The sequence below is a fragment of the Mya arenaria genome, chromosome 5, assembly GCF_026914265.1.
Source record: "Mya arenaria isolate MELC-2E11 chromosome 5, ASM2691426v1".
Classification (NCBI taxonomy): Eukaryota; Metazoa; Mollusca; class Bivalvia; order Myida; family Myidae; genus Mya; species Mya arenaria.
This window is the reverse complement of record NC_069126.1, coordinates 23,062,319-23,083,772: the sequence shown is the minus strand read 5'-3', so window position 1 is coordinate 23,083,772 and position 21,454 is coordinate 23,062,319. Positions and strand designations below refer to the sequence as shown.

The 21,454-nt window shown below is 32.6% G+C and overlaps 2 protein-coding genes across 2 annotated transcripts; one reads left to right on the top strand and one right to left on the bottom strand.

Annotated features, from left to right (window-relative positions):
- Positions 1-2,591: 2,591 nt before the first annotated feature.
- Positions 2,592-10,100, bottom strand: LOC128235543 (uncharacterized). The gene is made up of 11 exons (XM_052950357.1): positions 10,004-10,100; positions 8,623-8,940; positions 7,864-8,160; positions 7,403-7,708; positions 7,000-7,302; positions 5,793-6,065; positions 5,356-5,475; positions 4,586-4,637; positions 4,376-4,392; positions 3,193-3,290; positions 2,592-2,768 (listed from the first exon to the last, which is right to left on the bottom strand). The coding sequence occupies exons 1-11, from the start codon at positions 10,053-10,055 to the stop codon at positions 2,592-2,594; spliced, it is 2,013 nt and encodes a 670-aa protein (XP_052806317.1). The 5' UTR covers positions 10,056-10,100.
- Positions 10,101-14,689: 4,589 nt separating this feature from the next.
- LOC128233467 (uncharacterized) lies at positions 14,690-21,183 on the top strand. Its single transcript, XM_052947151.1, has 11 exons — positions 14,690-14,735; positions 15,184-15,501; positions 15,945-16,241; positions 16,453-16,758; positions 16,871-17,173; positions 17,410-17,727; positions 18,627-18,755; positions 19,535-19,586; positions 19,795-19,811; positions 20,374-20,471; positions 20,772-21,183. Exons 1-11 carry the CDS (start codon positions 14,696-14,698, stop codon positions 20,952-20,954), a joined length of 2,061 nt encoding a protein of 686 aa, XP_052803111.1. The 5' UTR covers positions 14,690-14,695; the 3' UTR covers positions 20,955-21,183.
- The last annotated feature ends 271 nt before the right edge of the window (positions 21,184-21,454 follow it).

Sequence of the window (21,454 nt, the reverse complement as noted above, 5' to 3'; positions counted from 1 at the left end):
ACAAAATAAGAAATCCTCGAAGTTATATACGTTTATTAAGCAAATAAGAAAGTGAGCAAGCAAGCAAGTTGGTCCCTAAATCCCTAAATAAATTTCCTATTTATTCTATATTCAGTAGACCAGTCTCCACGCGAAACAACACTGATTTCTAGTTCTTCACCACAAACACCCTATAAAGGGAAAAAGTTCCACATTTGTTCTTGAAATGGAACAACGTTAGAACGTTGTATTCGATAAAGTGGCCACATCCGATGTAGGAGTACAACCAATGCGGTGTAAATGAAAACAAAAAAGTAGATCACTTAGATCAATCATGTTAACATACCATTCAGACTCAAAACCTATAAAATGGAAAGTAGCCAATGATCTGAGGTGTTAAAACCTTGCTTTGATTCACTGACATGTGTTAAAAAAAGAAAACATGAATGTTACATTGAGTATTCACATTCGAATCGGTGTAATTGGCCTTTAAGCATTGAAGGTAAAACATATTTTAACGATGATTCTAACGTATTGACAATACAACACTCGTCACCGTAAAATTAATCATTGGAGAGGATGCGAAGCACTAATAGTTAGATACATGAACGTATGGGCACCTTTTTGCACTGCGACATGCAGATTTATGAACATTAGACAAGTTTCAAATAACATGTATGAAAGCACGAGAAGGCAACGTTTTGAATATCAGCAAGCCTACAAGAAAGTTAAAATGTCAACAACGATTTGTAACTTAACTACATCTTTAACATACAAGGTGAAACACGTTCATGTATTCACGTAAATGTTTTAACATACATCGAAGCAAAAATATTCTCTCTCATAACAAGCTTTATTCAGAAGAAGCTCAATGTTTGGTTTTCTAACTACCGTCCTGTTATGTTTTAGTACATGCTGTAAATGAACGTAGGGTGCCGCTCCTATTTTGATTTAAATTAGATGAAAAACTACACGTTAAAATAACTTACTACATCGGATGAAATTATTTCAGCACCGAAATTTATAACGTATTAACAAATTTATTATTGTTATTGTATTATGCAGAAGAAGACCGTACTAGTTGTCTTTTAATTTTACGTTATTTAACGTCCGATGTAGACGCATTTTGCTCCTCTTGATATTAACTGAGATTGTATTCTCTTATGGTTTATATCTGGTTAGCTGGATGTTTAAAAGCTAGGACCAAACTTCATGGGTGAATTTGACTGTCTAACATACTGCAAATCCAAATGACGAAACATGATGGAGAAGGCCTATTTTAAAACAAGCAATTGGGATCTCAATAATACATCTATGCGTTGTTTCGTAATACAACCATGGACATCATACATACATAAAAACGATGCTGCGATGATATCAAAAGAAATCATATGGAACAACAGCAAACTAAAATTTACAAATAACAAAGCTTTGTTATAGAGAGTAATATGATATAATAATATAAGTGATTCTCTAAAATACCATAAACTTAGCCTTAGTTTTCCTGCTTACAAAATCGACGATATAACCTATCACACATCTAATTACTCTGAAAATAAAATCAAGGAAAATGCAAAACTAAGTCAAATGGTTTATAATTACTTAATTATACAACTTAAACCAGAAATAGAAAAATAGAGAAATATTGATAAACGAATGAAAATATTGACACGAGACTTTGAAAATTTATAATGAACATCTTAAACAATTATGGCAAACTAATCAGCATACATACAATCAAGGTCATACGAATTTATATTGTAAATATAAACTCAAACGTCCATGACATTTAACCCTAACGTTTTGGGTTGAATTCAGACTTTTGTTGTCTAAATTAACGGAGAAAGATCAATAGATTTATCAAACAATCTATAACGTTATGTTAGTCATTGCCAAACAAATGGTTATCAAAATACACATTCCATAAGTTTTACAAAAATGTTAAATTTTAATTGAATGAAACCATGAAGGGAAGATAACAACGGATGCCATGTTATGCCCATACCTTTCCTAAACTAAAAAGGGTTATAGAAAACAAACGTAACAATGAAGAAGAAAAGTATCTATTATATGAGATGGCAACAATTAGAAAAAATATCAGTGCTCTCTTATAAAGTGGAATGTGTAAGGGTCGTATATCTAAACGAGATATGTAAATAGTAAGTCGAAAATAGTATTGCTAATTTAATCAATGTTATATAATTTAAAACTGAATTAAAAAAAAAACAAATTGCAAACTAACTCTTGGTTTTGCCAGACATACAATAGTCTATACTTGTTTATATGAATGTAATTTTGGGAATTAATACAGTCATAATGTCATACTTTTCATAAGAGCAAAAGCTACCAGTGACTGAAGGCAGTCAAAAAATGTACACATAAGTGCCGAATAAATCAGTTGTTTAGTCAACGTTCACAGTCCCAAAAATAAAATAGATATAAATATTATTATATTTTAATCTTATTTTGGATAAATTGGGCTTTGTTTAATAATGTTCATTTCTTAACAAAGGAAAACGTACAACCATTAAACATAACCACAGGGAATACGATATAGAAACAATGCAATAAAGCAATATATTCAGTTAGATTGTTTTGTCTTCAATCTAGATCTACGCAGATGTATTGTGGTAAACATGATCTTCTTCAGCAGATTTCTGTGTTGAGGAAAACGCAATGTCAGCATATTCCGTCGGTGTGTTATTTTTTCTTGGCGGAACTCTTGCGTTAGCTTCCTGTAGGAACTTGATGTCCAACTCGGCGTACGTTAGACCATTGTCATGTGGTTGCTATAATATAATATATATATATATATATATATATATATATATATATATATATATATATATATATATATATATATATATATATATATATATATATATATATATATATAATTGTAACAGTTACCAAATAACATGATTAGTTAGCATTAGTATAACCAATTAAGAATCTCATCGGAAAAGGATATTTGTATGTTTAACATTTTGACATCTGGTAAAATATTATGACACGTTAAAACCATTGGATACATGAAGGTTGGAGTCTTAATGAAAGACAGTGCACCTGACTTAATGTTTGCAATTATGGTGCTCTCTAAAAAGGTGAATCTAATCTTCACGTCGAAAGTCTGTGGTCAATGTACTTTGTATTTTTGGTTTGACATTGCATCGCAGTTATCTCTTAAAAATTTCGCAAAGTGAAGTGAGATACCTGCGTTCCAGTCCTCTGTATGGCCGCCTGCCTCTGCACGACTGCGTACTGGACTCCTTCCGTAGCTATCTGTAGCATGCCATTGTCCGACGAGGTGTCTGTTTTTTCAGGAATCATTAATTGCTTTTATTTCAAAATGTCAATAATTGGGAGGAAAATCGCTTATCATACTAGAATATAGTGATACAGAACAAATAGTGATAAAATACCAAATCTATGTCTTTGGAAGTTGTATGCGGTTTTGGATTAATATTTTAAACAATAGCCAATCAATAAAAGTTAGTTTATTTAACTGGATCGAAGCCTATCATTTGCCAGGATGCAATTGTTAACGAAAGCTTTTATTTCAAAATATATATTAATTTTCTTTATCTTAATCTTTTTGGGGTACAAATCAAAACTGAACTCATGCATATTGTATCAAATGAATTACAAGTAGTTGCGTCTTTAAAGAATGCTATTTTTATTTTGGTAATGTTTACATGTATATAGTTATTTTTATATATTTTATTATTATCATTATTATCATAATAATAATAATTATTATTATTATTATTTGGATATGAATTTTATTAATTTCGATATCATATGTCATTAACAGTTTATTCAGATTCGACTTTTTTAATGAAATGAATTTCGATATATAATGTCATAAGCAATTGCTTTGATTTGAATATTTAAATGAAATTAATTTCGATATGTTTTGTCATAAGCAGTTGTTTAGATTTGAATATTTTAATTAATTTAATTTCGAGATGTAATATCAAAAGCAGTTGTTAAGATTTGAATATTTTAATGTAATTAATTTCTATATGTTATGTCATAAGCAGTTGTTCCGATTTGAATATTTTAATGTAACTAATGTCTAAATGTTTTGTCATTAGCAATTGTTTAGATTTGAATATTTTAGTGTAATTGATTTCGATAATTTATGTCATAAGCAGTTCTTTAGGTTTGATGTTTTAATTTAATTGATTTCGATATGTTATATCATAAGCAGTTGTTTAGAATTGAATATTTTAATGTAATTAATATAAACATGTTGTGTCATTAGCCCTTGTTTATCAAAAACAAATCAAAAGGAAGGAACATATGTATCCGTAAGACTGCATGACGGGGTTTGCAAGGGGCATGGAAAGGATTTACGAATGTTTGTATAAAATACTAACTGATAGAAACTTACCGCTATGACGCCTAACACTGAAAAATACCAAACAATATTTTATTTGTGTTATGGGAATAAGTACTCAGACACACTGCTTTATCAGAAAATCTGTCCAGAATGAAGAGCATGATATATCAACCATAATTATTTAAATAAATTCAAATTTTGTCACATTCAATAAATATTAGCATTCTGAATCATTAATTCGAAATTACAATTGATACATACATTGCTATTGTGTTGATTTCGTTGACCTTTCGCCGTTTAAGACATACACATCCTTAAAAAGATATTTCTTCATATGAAACGTATTATCAACATTAGTTCCGAATAGTTTTTTTTTAAAGTGTCTTTGAACAACAAAGAACTTGTTAGAAATGAAAAGATGGATAAGATGTTGCTCCTTCTGAATTGTTTACCGTACAAAACATTCATATTCTCACGTTGGCCCTTGTATTTTCTGTAAGTTAGTCTTTAAAGGGGTGCACTATAGGATGAAGGCAATGTATTGTTTTATATTTAATGCATTATTATGTTAAACTAATTTGACATCAATGAAGAAAAGCATATGATTTTTGTACAAAATAAACAATGTTAGCGAAATTAAGCGCGTTTTGACTGAGAAATACTTGGCCACGTATCTATTAATTAAAAAGAACATTTATAAAGTATAATAATTTTATATGTACAGTCAATATTTGGCTTTTTAATGATAAAAATCAAGTGAATTAAGCATACTCATGTAATAAAGTAAAAAGCATTTACCTATATTTGACCCTTTTCAAGATTTTAATCCCACTTTAAACTAGTGTGATGTTCAACTAAAGAAAACAGAAAAATTGGAAAATGACATACGAACTGTTTCTGTTATTCTGTTCTGACTATACGGATACCATTTGTCAATGCAGTGGAATAAAGAATTCGTTTTCACCACAACACCATTTCAAAACTGCAAGTTGTGATTGCTTGCAGAAAACTTCAGTGAACCAAATCCTTACTTCCGATAACAAAGAGGGTGCAGAGTCCACAGAAAACGCCTGTTCCAATAAGTACTTTATTGACAGGAAATGGGAATGTTGAAGACAATGTCTGATTGTCCTTTTCATGGGGTTGACTAACTGAAATAGATTGTTTCTAATTAGATTGAACTATTTTTAAAGGGACTGTGGGTAAAAATTTCATTTGTTTAAATTGCATTTATCACTTTCTGTTAGAACTGGCAGATCCTCATTTGTAAATTATAGGCTAGAATCATTCCATTTCAATTGCGTCATTTACTTTTGATGATATTTATTACTATGACAAGCATTTTGCTCATATTTCAGATGAAGTTTTATTTTCGATGTCTTACCCTTCAAAACGGGAATGGGTCCGTTTTAAAAGACATCTTCATCAACCACATAAATAACCAAATTCTGAACTATTAATTACAAACCATCACTCATTGAACTTGAAACTGTCAATGAAATGTTCAGAAGATCCTTTGTGCTGCATTTGTACGTCTTTTCTCCTTCTCCCGTATAATTCAGTGTTAACAGGCATTCCTCTGTTTTGTTACAAGTCTTTATTATAGAGTTTTGTTCATCTTCCCACCAAAGCGTCCATAACCCATTAGCATTGCAGTCATCCACGGTACATTTTACGACCACTTTTATGTTCGGAAGTAAATCAACAGGTGATGTCGCGTTCAGATTTAAAGTCGGATCACCTGAAATGTAAGCATAAACATTGTTAAGAACAGTAAAATGTAAAGCTGATAAATGGTTATACATTTTTAAGACGTCTATTTTAATGACTGCTCTAAATGAGTGAAATACTCATAAATAAAAATATCATAATATAAAAAAAAAACATTCCGATAGATTAATCCTTTCAAAAACAATGCACACCTTAATACACAAAGTTGTGTATAAATATTTGAGGAGGTTAGAAAGTAAAAGGAATACACAGTTAAGAAAAAGCAACAGTTATTAAACTAAACTAATGCCTGTTACTAGTTCGCAAAACAGCTTGAATGAATTATCTGAAAATATATAGGTATATTTCGGAAGACGGTGCCTTTCAAAAAAATAAACATGACAATAAGAGTCACGGCTTTACTGAGAGTGCTAACGAAAATCGATAAAATGTCCGAGTACATACCAGAGAAAAGATACAAATTGTATATGAAAAAAGTATATTAATGTTTACCGTACATTGTTGCTACATACTTAAGACACATTCAAGTAAATCAAGTGAGCCATATAGTTTGCGAAATGACTTCAGCAGCAGGTTCTGTCATTGTGAAAGGCGGGCTTGATTCATTCGTTTTAACAGATATGTTTAAGAAACAGAGAGAAAAAAATGCTGTTATATTTATGTATTTTGTTTAAGGACATCTAAAAATCCATGGGCGGAACACAGAATAAGACAAACTCTAAAATATAAATTTCACCATTTTTAGTTAAAAAAATACATATTGCTATGTTCATTTTTCAATGATGCCCACTCAGAGAAAACACTAATATTGATCTTCCAATAATTAAAACTTATACCATAAACATATAGGAATATTAAGTCTGTTATGCCTAATATCATTTTCCCGTTTAAAAGTTTACTACTACGCGTGTTTATCCAATCGATTTGCTCCGAGTTAAACTTACATTTCATACTGATGTTTTTGCATTCTGACACATTTTCAAGACCATACTCGTATTTGGTTTTCATGGTACAACACATTTGTTTTCCGTTCCATGTTTTGTTCGTCTTCATTATCGTTGCTGTGCTGGTAAACGTATGAGAAGATCTATTAAATGAATCAAGTTGTTGAACATCTGCTAGCAAGACTTTGTCAACGCGTATTTCTATTGCCGGAGCTGGGAAAGCATTTCGCACTTCACAAATTGATGAAGATCTTTCTCCATGAACTTGTTCAGGAACTGTTAGAACAGGCAGGCTACCTTTTTCTAGAAATAAAACACAATACTTTAACAGCATTCAATTTTAATAAACAATTAATACTTTTTCTAGCACAAAAAATGAATCAGGTGTCTCTTATTTGCTTACCTACGTTACATAACATGCTGTGCACTTCGTATGGTGTTTCAAGGGCTGCATTTAAAACCTGACATGTCACCGTCCGTCTAGAAAGTCCAGCCATTTGTTGGTGAACGTTTTGGAATCGGTACAAACTTTTGTCCCCTTTACTTCCAGCAAGATCAAATGACTCCCGATCAATTAAAAGTGTTACTTGTACAGGCTCTGTTCCATTTTCAGTTTTGCAATACAGGTCGGAGCCAACATAAACATAAATACATTCTGTTGTATTAAAGTCAGCAAACTTTGGTCCGAGAACAGGGTAACTCGGTGGCTCTGAAAAACAACGCAAATAAAAATAACTTTGAACACCGTTTAACCTTGAATTACAAGAAACCGGTGGAACTGCATCTTTTGCTAATACGACTCCTCCATTTCCTTCGTTGAGTCGGTACTTATCAAAACGAAACCAATATAATAAAACAAGGTACCTGAAATATGAAGCTGCACAGAGTCCGTGTAGCTACCTGCATTGCAATGTAATGTATACGTTCCTATATCTCTTTCTTTGAAGTCAAATATAATCAATATGTACAAATACTTAGAAAGTTGTTTCTCTTCGTGAGAACCTTCTCGCAGCTGTATATTCTGCGTATCTTTCTTCCATGTTCGTTTAGAGAAAGTTTGGCGCTGTAAAGATTGGTCAGAGGGAAAATATCCAAGTTTGACTTCCGTGCCTCGAACAACCGGACTTAGAATCACGAGAGCTCCACATCGTTCATCAATATCTGTAAATTGTAACAAAATATTAAATGTAAACGTCAAAACAAAATCATATTTTTAAAATGTGGTTCTATAGAGCACACATCCACAATGAAACTTAGTTAAGAGGAAAGTATCAACTTCCATACATCTAACTATATGTTTAGAGATATTTTTAAAAAATTAGAAGTTAACTGATATGAACTTATTGATTAGATTGAGGTAATATTGTCTTTTTTTGTATTTATAGCTTATAAACTTTCAATGAATTTAATTATTCAAAATAGTTGTTTTATAAATACAGGCACAGAAACACATTATAGTACAAAAGAAACTACATTAACAGAGCCAGAGGCAAAAACTGGGATGATTGTGTCATGAGACTTAAATAAATATAAACCCAAACAAAAACAAAAAGAAAACACAATACAACAAACTCAATAAATGAAATTTGAGGTTACTGCCTTGAAACGGTCGGTGACATTTACCTTTCATATTTAAAGATGCCATGGGTGTTTTAACTGTTTCGTTTGTTGAACATTCGGCGTAAAAGTTAGATCCGTTGTATACAGATAAAGCCTTCCATTTTAAAAAGAATGACCCATCTTCCGAATGTACTTTAACATTTGTCCCTGTCATTGTTTGGAAGGCTGTGTTACCATCCATAAGGTATTTCCATTTTACGTCACATCCCCATGGGTAAAACGGTGTCAGTTTCAATGTTACTTCCCTGTTCACAAAAGCTGGTCCTACCACTGATATTGTTCCATAAGGGTTTCTGGTTGGATAGATGTACCCCAAAAAGCCTAAAATAGGTGTAGTAAACGAAAGTATTGCATATCAATACGAGTAAACTTATAACTGTATATCATTTTATATGACTTATAAAAACTAAAGCACAAATTATAGGTTGTTTTTTCTTCTTTTCGACCATTGAGTCATATGAGTTAAACATAAACGTAAACATAATATAATAATGCATCAACCAATGGTGTGTCCCTATCAGCCAGACAAGTTGATTTCGTTCTTGTTTTTTTATTGATGTAGTAGTAGTAGTAGTAGTAGTAGTAGTAGCAGCAGCAGTAGCAGCACAGGATGAGGAAAAGAAGGAGGAGTAAAAGAGTAGTAGTAGTAGTAGTAGTAGTAGTAGTGGTGGTGGTGGTGGTGGTGGTGGTGGTAGTAGAAGTAGTAGTAGTAGTAGTAGTAGTAGTAGCAGCAGCAGCAGCAGCAGCAGCAGCAGCAGCAGCAGCAGTAGTAGTAGTAGTAGTAGTAGTAGTAGTAGTAGTAGTAGTAGTAGTAGTAGTAGTAGTAGTAGTAGTAGTAGTAATAGTAGTAGTAATAGTAGTAGTAGTAGTAGTAGTAGTAGTAGTAGTAGTAGTAGTAGTAGTAGTAGTAGTAGTAGTAGTAGTAGTAGTAGTAGTAGTAGTAGTAGTAGTAGTAGTAGCAGCAGCAGCAGCAGCAGCAGCAGCAGCAGCAGCAGCAGCAGCAGCAGCAGCAGCAGCAGCAGCAGCAGCAGCAGCAGTAGTAGTAGTAGTAGTAGTAGTAGTAGTAGTAGTAGTAGTAGTAGCAGTAGAAGTAGTAGTAGTAGCAGTAGCAGAAGTAGTAGCCGTAGCCATAGCCACAGCCATATTTGCAGTAGCATTAGCAGCAATACCTACTTCAGCATCAAGAACGGCAGAAGAAGCAGTTTAAATAATTTTTGTTGTAGTGTTAGCCACATCAGTTTTAGTTTTGAAGCGACAATAGCACCACAACACCAGTATCAGAAACAGCAATAACAGTAGAAGTAGTAGTTGTTGTTGTTGTAGTTATAGCACTATGGTTTGGTATCCTCAACAATAATGAACAATTTACATGTTTCCTACGTACCAGTTAAATGCACGGCAAATTGAATAGCTATTATTATCCATTGTGGTAGCATTGCTCACGCAACAAATAGTATTTACATTTGTGAATATGAAAGCAGTAGTTTGGTTGCACTTACTGTACATTTATTTAAAATGATTTTGTACAATGATCATTTTATAAAATAGAAACAGACGGTGTATTTTTTCACGCGGAAACTAAATATTGTTCGCCCTTTCGGTTAATAATTGCTTCACTGAAGTACCGGAAACAAAACAATCTCATGATTTTGATACAACAATGAATTGAACCGATCGTACTTATTTACGATACAAGTTCCAATCCACAAACGGGGGACTACTTAATTAATGCAAGTGGTTACTCTAAGAACTCTTAACAGGATCAATACTTTTCAAGATGTCATGATTGAATTTGTTCAACACACATTAAAAATATGATTAGATTCTTGTGTTTAAATGGAAGGCAGTACTCATTGAATCCTTCATTTCGATCTTAAGTCATGTAGAACTTATAAAGTACATGCTGGACACGTGTTATTATGTGTATGCGTGTGTACTTGCTTGCGCTCGTACGCGTGAATGTTTGCCTGTGGGCATGGAGGTGTGCATTCCAGCTTGCATGTTAGTGCTTTCCTGCATGTGTGCGTCGGTGTACGTTAATTATATTTGATAGGCAGCCTAAATTTATATATCAGAAAAATGGCGGATATGACTGATAATCGAACCACAATCTTTCCGGACAAAATAAAAGTTGTCATTATTAGGCCACATGTAAATATACATTTGTGCTGGTATGTGAATTGATACTCAGACAAATATATAAACCCAATAAAAGTGACTTAATGCACGATTAGCTCGTCGTTTTCATCGTTAATATATTCATGCGTAAAGCATGATATAGATCTGGTTAATATTGTCGGACAAAAGTTAGGGTAGATTGTTTGTAATTGCATGACTATCAGTGAACACTTTAAGGAGTCTTCCCTATAATTCAGATTTGTATTTGAAAGTTCTGATGTGGGCAACAATGTACACCTTCTTAGTAAATTCGATTGTCGTTTTTCGATTATATTGTTCACCATAATGAAATCAAAGTAGCTAGCGATCCTGTACGTCTTACTTTTCTCAATATATTTGCAGACTTGATACAAATCTAGAACCCTAATATTTTATAAATATTTTTACTTTCTTACTTCCATTTGCTGTGTGATACAACATGTTCTAAATTTTAAGATTGATTTAATCCAGTTCCTGTCACAAATAGGTAAAACCTTTTGAATGGAAGATATGATAATATATACAGCCGAAACTCGCTATGTCGAACTATAGTACCTTGAAATATTTCCAAACCACTTCGATATAGTGAGCTTTGACTGTAAGAATATTCAGGAAGATGGATCGCTTAGAAAGAATAAAATAAAGAAGAAAAAAACAACAGGCTCGGTTTGTTTGGGATTGTGAACGAGAAAAGTCGAGAAAATAAATACGAACGAGTACGTACGAGAAAACATACGTTGTTTAGCCGGACTTTGCCAACGTGTTTTTCTATCGCCGGTGCAGGGATGGCATCGGGCACTTCACAGATTGTTGTCGAGCTTTCTCATGGTTCATGAACTGTTAGAACGGGCGGATTTCCATCTTCTATAGTTGAAACAGAATGATTTAACAACATTCAATATTATGCAAGATCCAATGATTTTGACTTTCACAAAATAAGGAATAATAGCTGGGCATTTTGTTTTTTTCTATTTGCTTACCTACGTTACATAGAATGCTATGCATTATAAAACATGTTTCAAGGGCTGAATTAGAAACTTGACATGTCAAATTCCGTCTTGACAGTACAGCCATTTGTTGATGGACGTTAGTAAATCGGTGCAACCCTTTGTTTCCTTTGCGTTCAACAACAACAAATGAATCCTGTCCTAGATAAAGTAGCACTTTCCGGTATCGGTTACATACTCGGTTTTGCAATGAATGTCGTAGTCTCCATAAACGTGAATACATTCTGTTGTATGGAGACTTTGGTCCAAGAACTGAGTAATTTGGTCTCAATGGAAACAACACAAATGATTTAAATCACTTTGAACACAATGTAACCATTTGAAGCGCAAATGAAAAGCAAACATTTAACACATTGATGCGCATGCATTTGCTTTCTGAAACTATAAATTATCCTCCTTGTACTTGAAAGTCATTTTGTGGAACACGATTGACGTATGAGTCTGCCTTGCTTAGAACACCACGAAGGTCATTGCAAAATACAACTGATCAGCATGGCAAACATGACTTCTGTATAAAACCAAAATCAGACTAGCTTTTCAAACAGAGAAATATGATAATGTGTTAAATCAATATCAATTATTAATTCAAACACCGTTATTTCAAGTATCATCTGCTGAAACAATACAGTAAATAAGATAAAAAAAAACGTTATTTAAACCGTAGAATAAATCAACAAGAATAAAATATAACCCCCCAAAAATGTACATTAAGAGCATTGACACTAACAATAAGTGATCACGATTTGCTACCGTTTACACTAGAAAAGAGCAATCGTCGATGGTTTTGGTCAAATTGTGTAAAGCTTTCGATATTGTTATTTCCATACCATCGATTAAGCTTGTTAAAGAAAGAGGTCGATTTAAAGTAAATTATCCACGTAATGGACAATTCACTTTTAATGTCAAATGCGAAGGGCGTCTCCTCCTGCTCCGAAGTTAGGTAGGGTTGAGGAAGGGTGTATCCTTTTGCTCAAATAATGGTTAGGGTCGAGGAATGGTGTCTTCTCTCGGCAACACGTGTAGGGTCGAATAAGGGCGTTTACTCCCGCTGAAAGCATACGTACGGTCGAATAATTGTGTCTCCTCCTGCTTACAACATGGGTAGGGTCAAGTTAAGGTTTTCCTTCAGGCTCAAAACATGTTAAAACATTTGCAAGAAAGGCGAACTTTGCATGACCTTTAAGGATCGACGTGTAGGGATGATAACAATACGTTCGTATTTTCGGTAACACATAATGCCAATAGCACTTCTGTGAGTTTTAAAATGTACAAACGAATGGTTATCATCTAATCATGAATATATATATATATATATATATATATATATATATATATATATATATATATATATATTATATAAGCGGCGTTAAGTGCGTTTTTCATAAATTTGCCATTTTTAATAATGCTGGTTTTGATTTTATTTAACATGGTCGAACTATCCCGTTATGTGTTTACATGAGTTTTACAACTTGTATAATATTACTTCTATTTTCCTAGCAAATGTGGACATACATGCGAAAAAAATTGTGCATTCGCCAGCGTAACATAAAATTAGGACCCCGTCGAAAATTAACCCATTTCAAAATTCATTTTTAATCGAAAAAGTCGTTGAAAACAGAAAAGTTTTTAAATTTGTGACATTTTTAATGGTTAATACAATTTAAAATAAATGTCGATTGACCGTAGAATAAACACAGCTATATGTCTCTGGAAAAAAACCGACCTAGAATTAACAAAAAGCATCCCGGTTTCATAGACACCACTGGTTCCGTCGTACGTATAATGCAGGTGTGACCTTGGGTTGAGACCATTGAAAAAATCTGATGATGGATTCAGCGAGTTCTAGCACGTTACCAGTGGTCGATGAAGGATTTGCTCTAAATTCGAACGATTTGCTTCTTTGTAAAAAATGAAGTTTATTTCACGACGTTTGTCTTATAAATAAATGTAGGTATCAAAACATATTCAAAACCACCTTTACTATATTGACTTTTAATTGCGTTTGTGTTCCGAAAATATCCACCTAAGAATCGTAATAAATGGGACATCAAGGCTAAATTGCCTCGTTTTGTAGATAGTAAAATCTTCCCGCTTCATGTTTAATTATATGTCTTTGTTTTAGTATATGTTGATATTGAGCCATCGATTTAGTGAGCTCATGAATTCTGATACATACGCAATCAGGTTTTCGTTTAGTTAGACACGAATCATATGTGTATGAGTTATTTTTTCTGTATCTCATTCACTTAATAAAAACAAACTATTACACAGCAACAATGTTTCAGGTCATGATACTAACCTGAATATCCAATTTCACAAAAGGTAATGTTTATCTTTTTTATCTATTCAACTACAGCACAAACAACAAGAACAAAAGCGTTTCTAATGTATTTGAATCTACTCGAAAAATGTGCCTACAGGCTACCGTTAAGAAACATGTCTAACTAGAATCAGTTGGCATTAGAAGAAATACGGCACTTAACAAATTAAAAAAGCTTTTCAGTTTGCGGCATACATTTTTCATGGTTTTACATGGTATATACCTACAAAAAAAGTGAATCGACTGAATTAACCGCGTGGAAATAAGTACCTTGTATGCGGATATTGGAGCCTAAATTAAAACATGCCAATCGGATGCGCGGAATGAATAAACAATGTATACAATGCCAATTCCGTGATAGTTTAGTAATCATTTATAAATGAGTATACAAATCGTTCACACAAGTAAGCGGACATTTAATGTTACTGCATTTTGTGGTTTCATGCAACATTGTTGATTATTTTGAAAGAATAGCAGACTTCGGACTATTAGTGTTTACTGAAAGAGTGTGAGCACGATTTATGATATTGTCCACATGTCTAACTAGCGCTCCACATCAATGCTCTTTTGTATATATTACCGCGCCAGTATAATGGATAGGTGCTACCTGTTTTCTCTTATATTTTATCTAAGTAAGCGTATTCTTTTACAAATCTTGTTTAAATATATATATTTATATCATTTTAGCTGTTGTGTACTTAAAAAAATGGAAGTAGATCTGTTCATTAAAAAGAGGATTGTTAAGTTGTACGGTAAAAGTAATAGTTAAAGTGGGAAATAAATAATTTCTTTTCTTGATAATGAATTTGAAATAGTGTAAGAATAAATTTATTAGCAATTAGAAAATGATGCATGTAAAGAACCCCAGTTTAATGTTTAGTATTACGTAAACATTTTCAAAATTGCTCTTATTATTTCAGTATGTTTCTATTTTAACACATTGTTTATAAATTTGACTTGTGTGACATTGTATACATATATAAAAAGGTGACTGTCCATAATTGCACTTGATAACTTGTCAAATATCATTATTGAGGGTGAAATGTGTTTTTTGTTATTGGTTTGCAACCGCTATTTCAGTTATGTATGGGTGCATCTGTGCAGATAGGAACCAATATGGAATGATATCAGTGGTAGAACCAGCTTTTGTGAACAGGGAGGTAACACTGAAAGCAACACCGTTCTCTCCTTGGGGATGTGACGTAGCATGGAGATTCATAATGGATGGTAACACAAGATTACAAACAATGAATGGGACAAATGCTAAAATATATTCAAAAGATGGGTCATTCTTTTTAAAATGGAAGGTTTCATCTGAATACAACGGATCTAACTTCTACGCTAGCTGTTCAACAAATGAAACAATTAAAACAAGCATGACATCTTTAAATATTACAGGTAAATATCACTGATCGTTTCAAGGCGGTGATTGAGTTTGTTGTATTTTCTTTTCTCTTTCTTAGGGTTAGGGTTCGTTTGGATTTTTGTTCATTGTTTTCTCCTGAGAAAATTATGGTAGATTTTTTGCTACTAATTTCTTTTGTGCAATCATTTGTTTCTTTGCATATATTTATGAACGCATATTTTCGTTTCTTTTGGTAGTTGAATGAATACAAATATTAAATGGGTAAAAGTTCGAAAAGTAATTATTATTTTGTCAAATCAATTAGTTTACATTTCAATTGTTTTATGAATATTTCAAAATATTAATTGATTCATAGATGCCAATTGTTACTTTTCAATTTACTTAGTTGCTTTACGGATAAGTGTTCTATACAGTAAAAAATTACAAATTTGATCTGATTGTAACGTTTGCAGTTATTTTTAGTTATAAATTACAGATATTGCTGGACAATGTGGAGCTCTTATAATTCTAAGTCCGGTTGTTCGCGGCGCGGAAGTCAAACTTGGATATTTTCCGTCTGACCAATCTTTAGAGCGCCAAATAAACACTGCACGAACATGGAAGAAAGACACTAAGGAGCTACAGCTACGAAATGGTTCTTACGAAGAAGAAATGGTTTCTGAGTATTTGTACATATTGACTATATTCAATTTCAATGAAACATTTGAAGGCTGCTATACTTTAAATTGCAATTTAGTTGACTACACGAATTTTGTACAGCTTCATATTCCAGGTACCTTGGTTTTACTTCATCGAATATTCTCATTTTTTAAAGATTGGTTTTGTTTGATATATCATCTTGGAATAAAAGGACATTTAAGTTAAAGGATGACAGTTTTTTTTTCCAGTAATAAATGCACGAGCAGCAATGTGATAAACCTTTAGTTTTTATTTGCATTTTAAATGCTTATATTGTATATTTTAAATCTTTGTGTTGTTTACAGAAAAACCAAGTTATCCAGTTCTCGGTCCAAAGTCCCCTGACTTTATAACAACAGAATGTATCTATGTTTATGGAGGCTCCGACATTTATTGCAAAACTGAAAATGGAACCGAACCCGTACAAGTGTTACTTTCAATTGAACAGAAGTCTTTTGTTCTTTCTGAAAGCCACGAAAACAAAGGGTCGTATCGATTCCATAACGTCCATCAACAAATGGCTGGACTGTTGAGACAGAACGTGACATGTCAGGTTTCTAATTCAGCCCTCGAAGCACCCTACGAAGTGCACGGCACTTTATGTAACGTAGGTAAGCAAATAGTAGACACATAATGACAAGCTATGATTCGGTATTTTGTGGAGTTTACATTTAAAATCTTGTATAATGTTGAATGTTGTTAAGCGTTGTGTTTCAACTTCAGAAAAAGGTAGCCCGCCTATCCTAACAGTTCCTGAATTCCTTGATGGAGAAAGCTCGACAGCAATATGTGAAGTGCACAATGCTATCCCGGCTCCGAAAATAGAACTTTACGTTGATTCAGTCTTGCTAGCGGATGTTCAACAGACTGATTCATTTAATATATCTTCGTATACCTTTACAAGTCGAGTAAAGGCGACAAAGACTTATACAATGTCAAATGGAAAAGAAATGTGTTGCACCAGGCATAGTAAACATGACTTTGGTTTTAAAAGTGTGCCAATATGCCTAAATATCAGTATGAAATGTAAGTTTTACTCAAAAAGATCTTTGAAAATACGCGTATTAAAGTTTTATAAAACTTTATTTCCCATAATACATGTTTGTACAATTGAAATATAAATGAAACATTTTACTATTTTTGGTAAGTTTTTATCAATGTAAAAATAAACATTTTATGTTTTGTATTTTCTGAATTGAAAACGGTAAAATTTGTATTTTATATGCAATATGTTATCAAAAACTGTCCTATATTGTTTTCAGATCCACCGTCGGATCTCTCCATATCGGTCAATAAAATGCAAGAATATAGCAACAATGTTTTTGTCTGTTTCTTCAACATGTCTTGTGAAACGGATGGGTCAAATCCGCCTTGCACAATTGAATGGTCAAGTGACAACGATAATTTAAGATACCTTCAAAGCACCAACTGGACGAAACGTGAAGGTGGGAGTTTCCGATCTGTTTCCAACGTGCTCTTCAATGTCACTAAAGACATGGCTGGTGTAACTATTACATGTTCAACAAAATGCGATCATTTCCCATCGCATTTGAATGCAAGCTATGTATTATCGTTTTCTGGTACGTACTCGATCTGATACATTTTCTCGAGTTTTGTCATCACTCTCAACCAAACCAAAACTGCTTTTTTTCATGTATTTTCTTCTTTCAAAGCAATCATACGCCATAAACATATTTATGCCCTCCGCTGATTTATAGATTTTCATCAGTGAAAAAACAACAGATATCTCACTATTCTTCACAGTGAAATAACATTTTGAATGTTGTTAATGTTTACACATTTTAGCCCGTTGATTTTATTCCAAACCAAACGTCAGTGCGCATAGGGCTGTGACACAAATTCAACAAAGTCATTCCGAAATGAAGTTACGTTAGGGTGCTATTTGGCGCGCCGTTCTGAAGAAAACTACACTTAACTGTCATTGCATACACTTTAAAGACATATCATAAAAAATGGTTCACATTAAATGAAACATATATGATAATGGTTTGTTTCAGTGTAAGATCTTGATCATTTTTTTCATTCAATGTGTTTTAACCACTTGTAACTAGACTTGGGTTTAATATACCTTAAGATGTATACTGACTGTTGTTTACGTGTAATAAAATATGTTCTGTTCTGTTCTGTTGTTTTCTCTATACCGTGTATTTCTTTAACTGTGCTACTTCCCGAAATATTTCTACACTACTTTTCGTATTAAGGATATATCTTTTTCTTTAAAAGGATTCGCCTTTTGCAATGTATTGTTACATCATGATAGTTTTTTACAAATAATGTTTAATCCATTTGTAACAAAAATTAAATAGTAGACTTCTTAAAAATGTATAACAATAAGTATTTATTCTTAAACATTTATTTGTTTTACTTTGTTTCTGTTATCAAAAAGTTCTACACCTATATTTTAGGTTGACAGATTCTCTTTTAAATTTACAACTCAATTAGAAACAAACAATTTCAGGAAGTCAACCCCATGATAAAGTCAATCAGACATTTTCTTCAACATCCCGATTTCCTGTCGTCAACAAGGTGCTAATTGGAATAGGCGTTTTTTGTGGATTCTGCATCTTGTTGATAATTGGAATCGGAAGTAAGGATTTTTGCTCCCTAAATGCTCTCATCAATTTAAACACTGACTGTAGTAAAGTTCATTTCTCTGCAAACAGTCACAACGTGCAGTTTTGAAAGGGTGCAATGGCGTTAAGGAATCATTTAGCCACTGCATTGACTTCTGGTATCGTTAGCGTTAGAAATAAATAAAAGCAGTTCTTATTTTATTTTTCTCTTTTTCTGTTTTGTTCTAGTTAGACATTACACTCTTTTAATGTAGGTTTAAATTCTTTAAAGGTTCACAATCTAGATTGCTGCTTTTTAAAAATTGTAATGCATTATTATGTTTAACTCACAAGAACTTAATGATCATAGCAAATAAAACCATATAATTATTCGCTACGGTTATGAAAAGCGCCAAAATATCGCTAATATTAATTTTATCCGTACCCAAATCATATGCTTTTCTTGTTTTGATCATTACTTCCAAATAAGTTAAACATATTAATGCATGAAATATAATATTGCGATCAATTAAAGACTAATTTATAGAAAGGACAAGGGCAAGAATGGGAATACAAATAGTTTGTGCGAAAAATAATTAAGTATGGGCAAAACACGTTATCTTTCTTTTAAATTTTACAACTTTCTTTAATTAACGTATATTTATAATACTTATATTTTGTTTTAGTACCTTTCGATGCACTAGAAAATGAGTTATCTGAATCAAGTATCACAAAATAAAAAATATTATTCACAAAGAAAATTAGTTATACCTAATATTAAATATACGTTTATGTGAACAAATATCTTTTTTAGGATGTGTATTACTTAAACGACGAAAGGCCAACGAAATCAACACAATAGAGATGTATGTACCAAACGTCATTTTTTATTTCGAATTAATGATTCAGACGCACAGATGTACATTGAATGTTACAAAGTTGGAATTAGCTAAATTGTTGATACATTAGGCAGATTGTGCATTGATTAGTAAAGATATTTAAGTTTATATCAGTTATACTCGTATTAGTACTTATTCCCATAAAACAAATGAAATAATTGCTGTTATCTTTCAGTGTTGAACATCACAGCGGTATGTTTCCATCTTTTAGTTTGCTTTACGTAGATGCGTAAATCCTTTATATACCCTTTGAAAATCCCCTGATTTTCTCTTGCGGATAAACATGTTGCTTGATTTGTTTGATGAACAAGGGTTTATTACATAACATATCGATATAATTACATAAACATATCCAAATTGATAACCTAACACAGCACATTTACTCTATACGCATATACAAATTAAATGATGTAACTACTGGTATTTCATTTGATACGATATTAATCAGTTTAGTTTTGAGTTGTTACCCCAGAAAGAATGAAACAAGGATTTTTTATCAAATATTTCGTTTTCGATGACAATTACAACATTGACATTTCTAGGCTTGGATCCAGTCAACAAAACGTTTATTGATGGCTATTATTTTTAAAACATATATCAAAAACCACATGAAAATTGCAAAGACAGTCGTATATTGTTTTGTTTTTCTGTGGGTTTTCACATCAGTATTATACTTTTGGTTCTGTATCATTATGTCTTACTCTTAAAGGACGTTTATCGATAAAAGCAATTAATGATACCTTGATAAAAACAGGCACCTCGTCGGACAGTGGCGTACTTCACATAGCAACAGAAGGTGTCCAGTACGTAGTCCCGCAGAGGCAGGCGGCCACACATGGGATTGAAACGCAGGTAACTCAATTTACTTTAAACAGTATTCTCGACTGGAAAAGGTAAGAAATGCAGATAAGCCAACTTCTTTGAGCTTCACTCTGATGGAGAACAACATTATTACAAACAGTGAGGCCCGGTAAGCAATCTTTCATAAAAAATCGAACATTCATGTATTCAAAGATGATGAGTTAACATGATAGAATTACAAATATGATCACATGAAAGTTGCACATCTAAGGATTTCTTTCCTTTGTGTTATACTAGTGTTCACTAATCATGTCATGTGGTAAGTTGCTTAAAATGCCAAATATATTTTAGCAACAGCATGGTGACGACGGCCTAGCGTACGCCGATTTGGACATCAACTTCATACAAGAGGCTATCTCCAGAGTTTCGTCAAGCAGGAAGAATACGCCGACGGAGTATGCTGACATTGAGTTCCCCATATCAAAAGCACATGTTAAAGATTATGCGTGCCAAAATGCATCAGACGAATGTTAATCTAGATCAAAGAACAAACATTTTTTTCCTGAGTGTCTTCAGTGACCTGTAGATTTTACTCTTAAAAATATTAAATCATTTTGATTACTGAAATTTTGTTTTTATTGCCCAAATTCACGTTTATGCAAAAAATAAACACTAGTGTGTGTCATGTAAAACAAAGAACTAATATTAACACGGATAAATATAAACCAGTTAAAATTTCGGAACTAGTCGATTCATATTTCAATTGGATATACCAACCTAAACATTAAACTTCATAAGACAGAATAGCTATTAAATTATTTGTTGTTCTAATTGATGCCATCTTCTATTAAAGGCAGTTTCTTCTTCATTATATTGCAATTCATTTTTCAATGCTTAGTTGTTTTTAAAGGTATAGAAGACATATGGCACCCGATGTTATCTTATTGTCACCTTTTCAATCAAAATTGTTCAAAGTAGTTTGCTAATTACGCTAAAAGTGATGAAAGATTTAAGTGATAACTCGATTTTTTTAT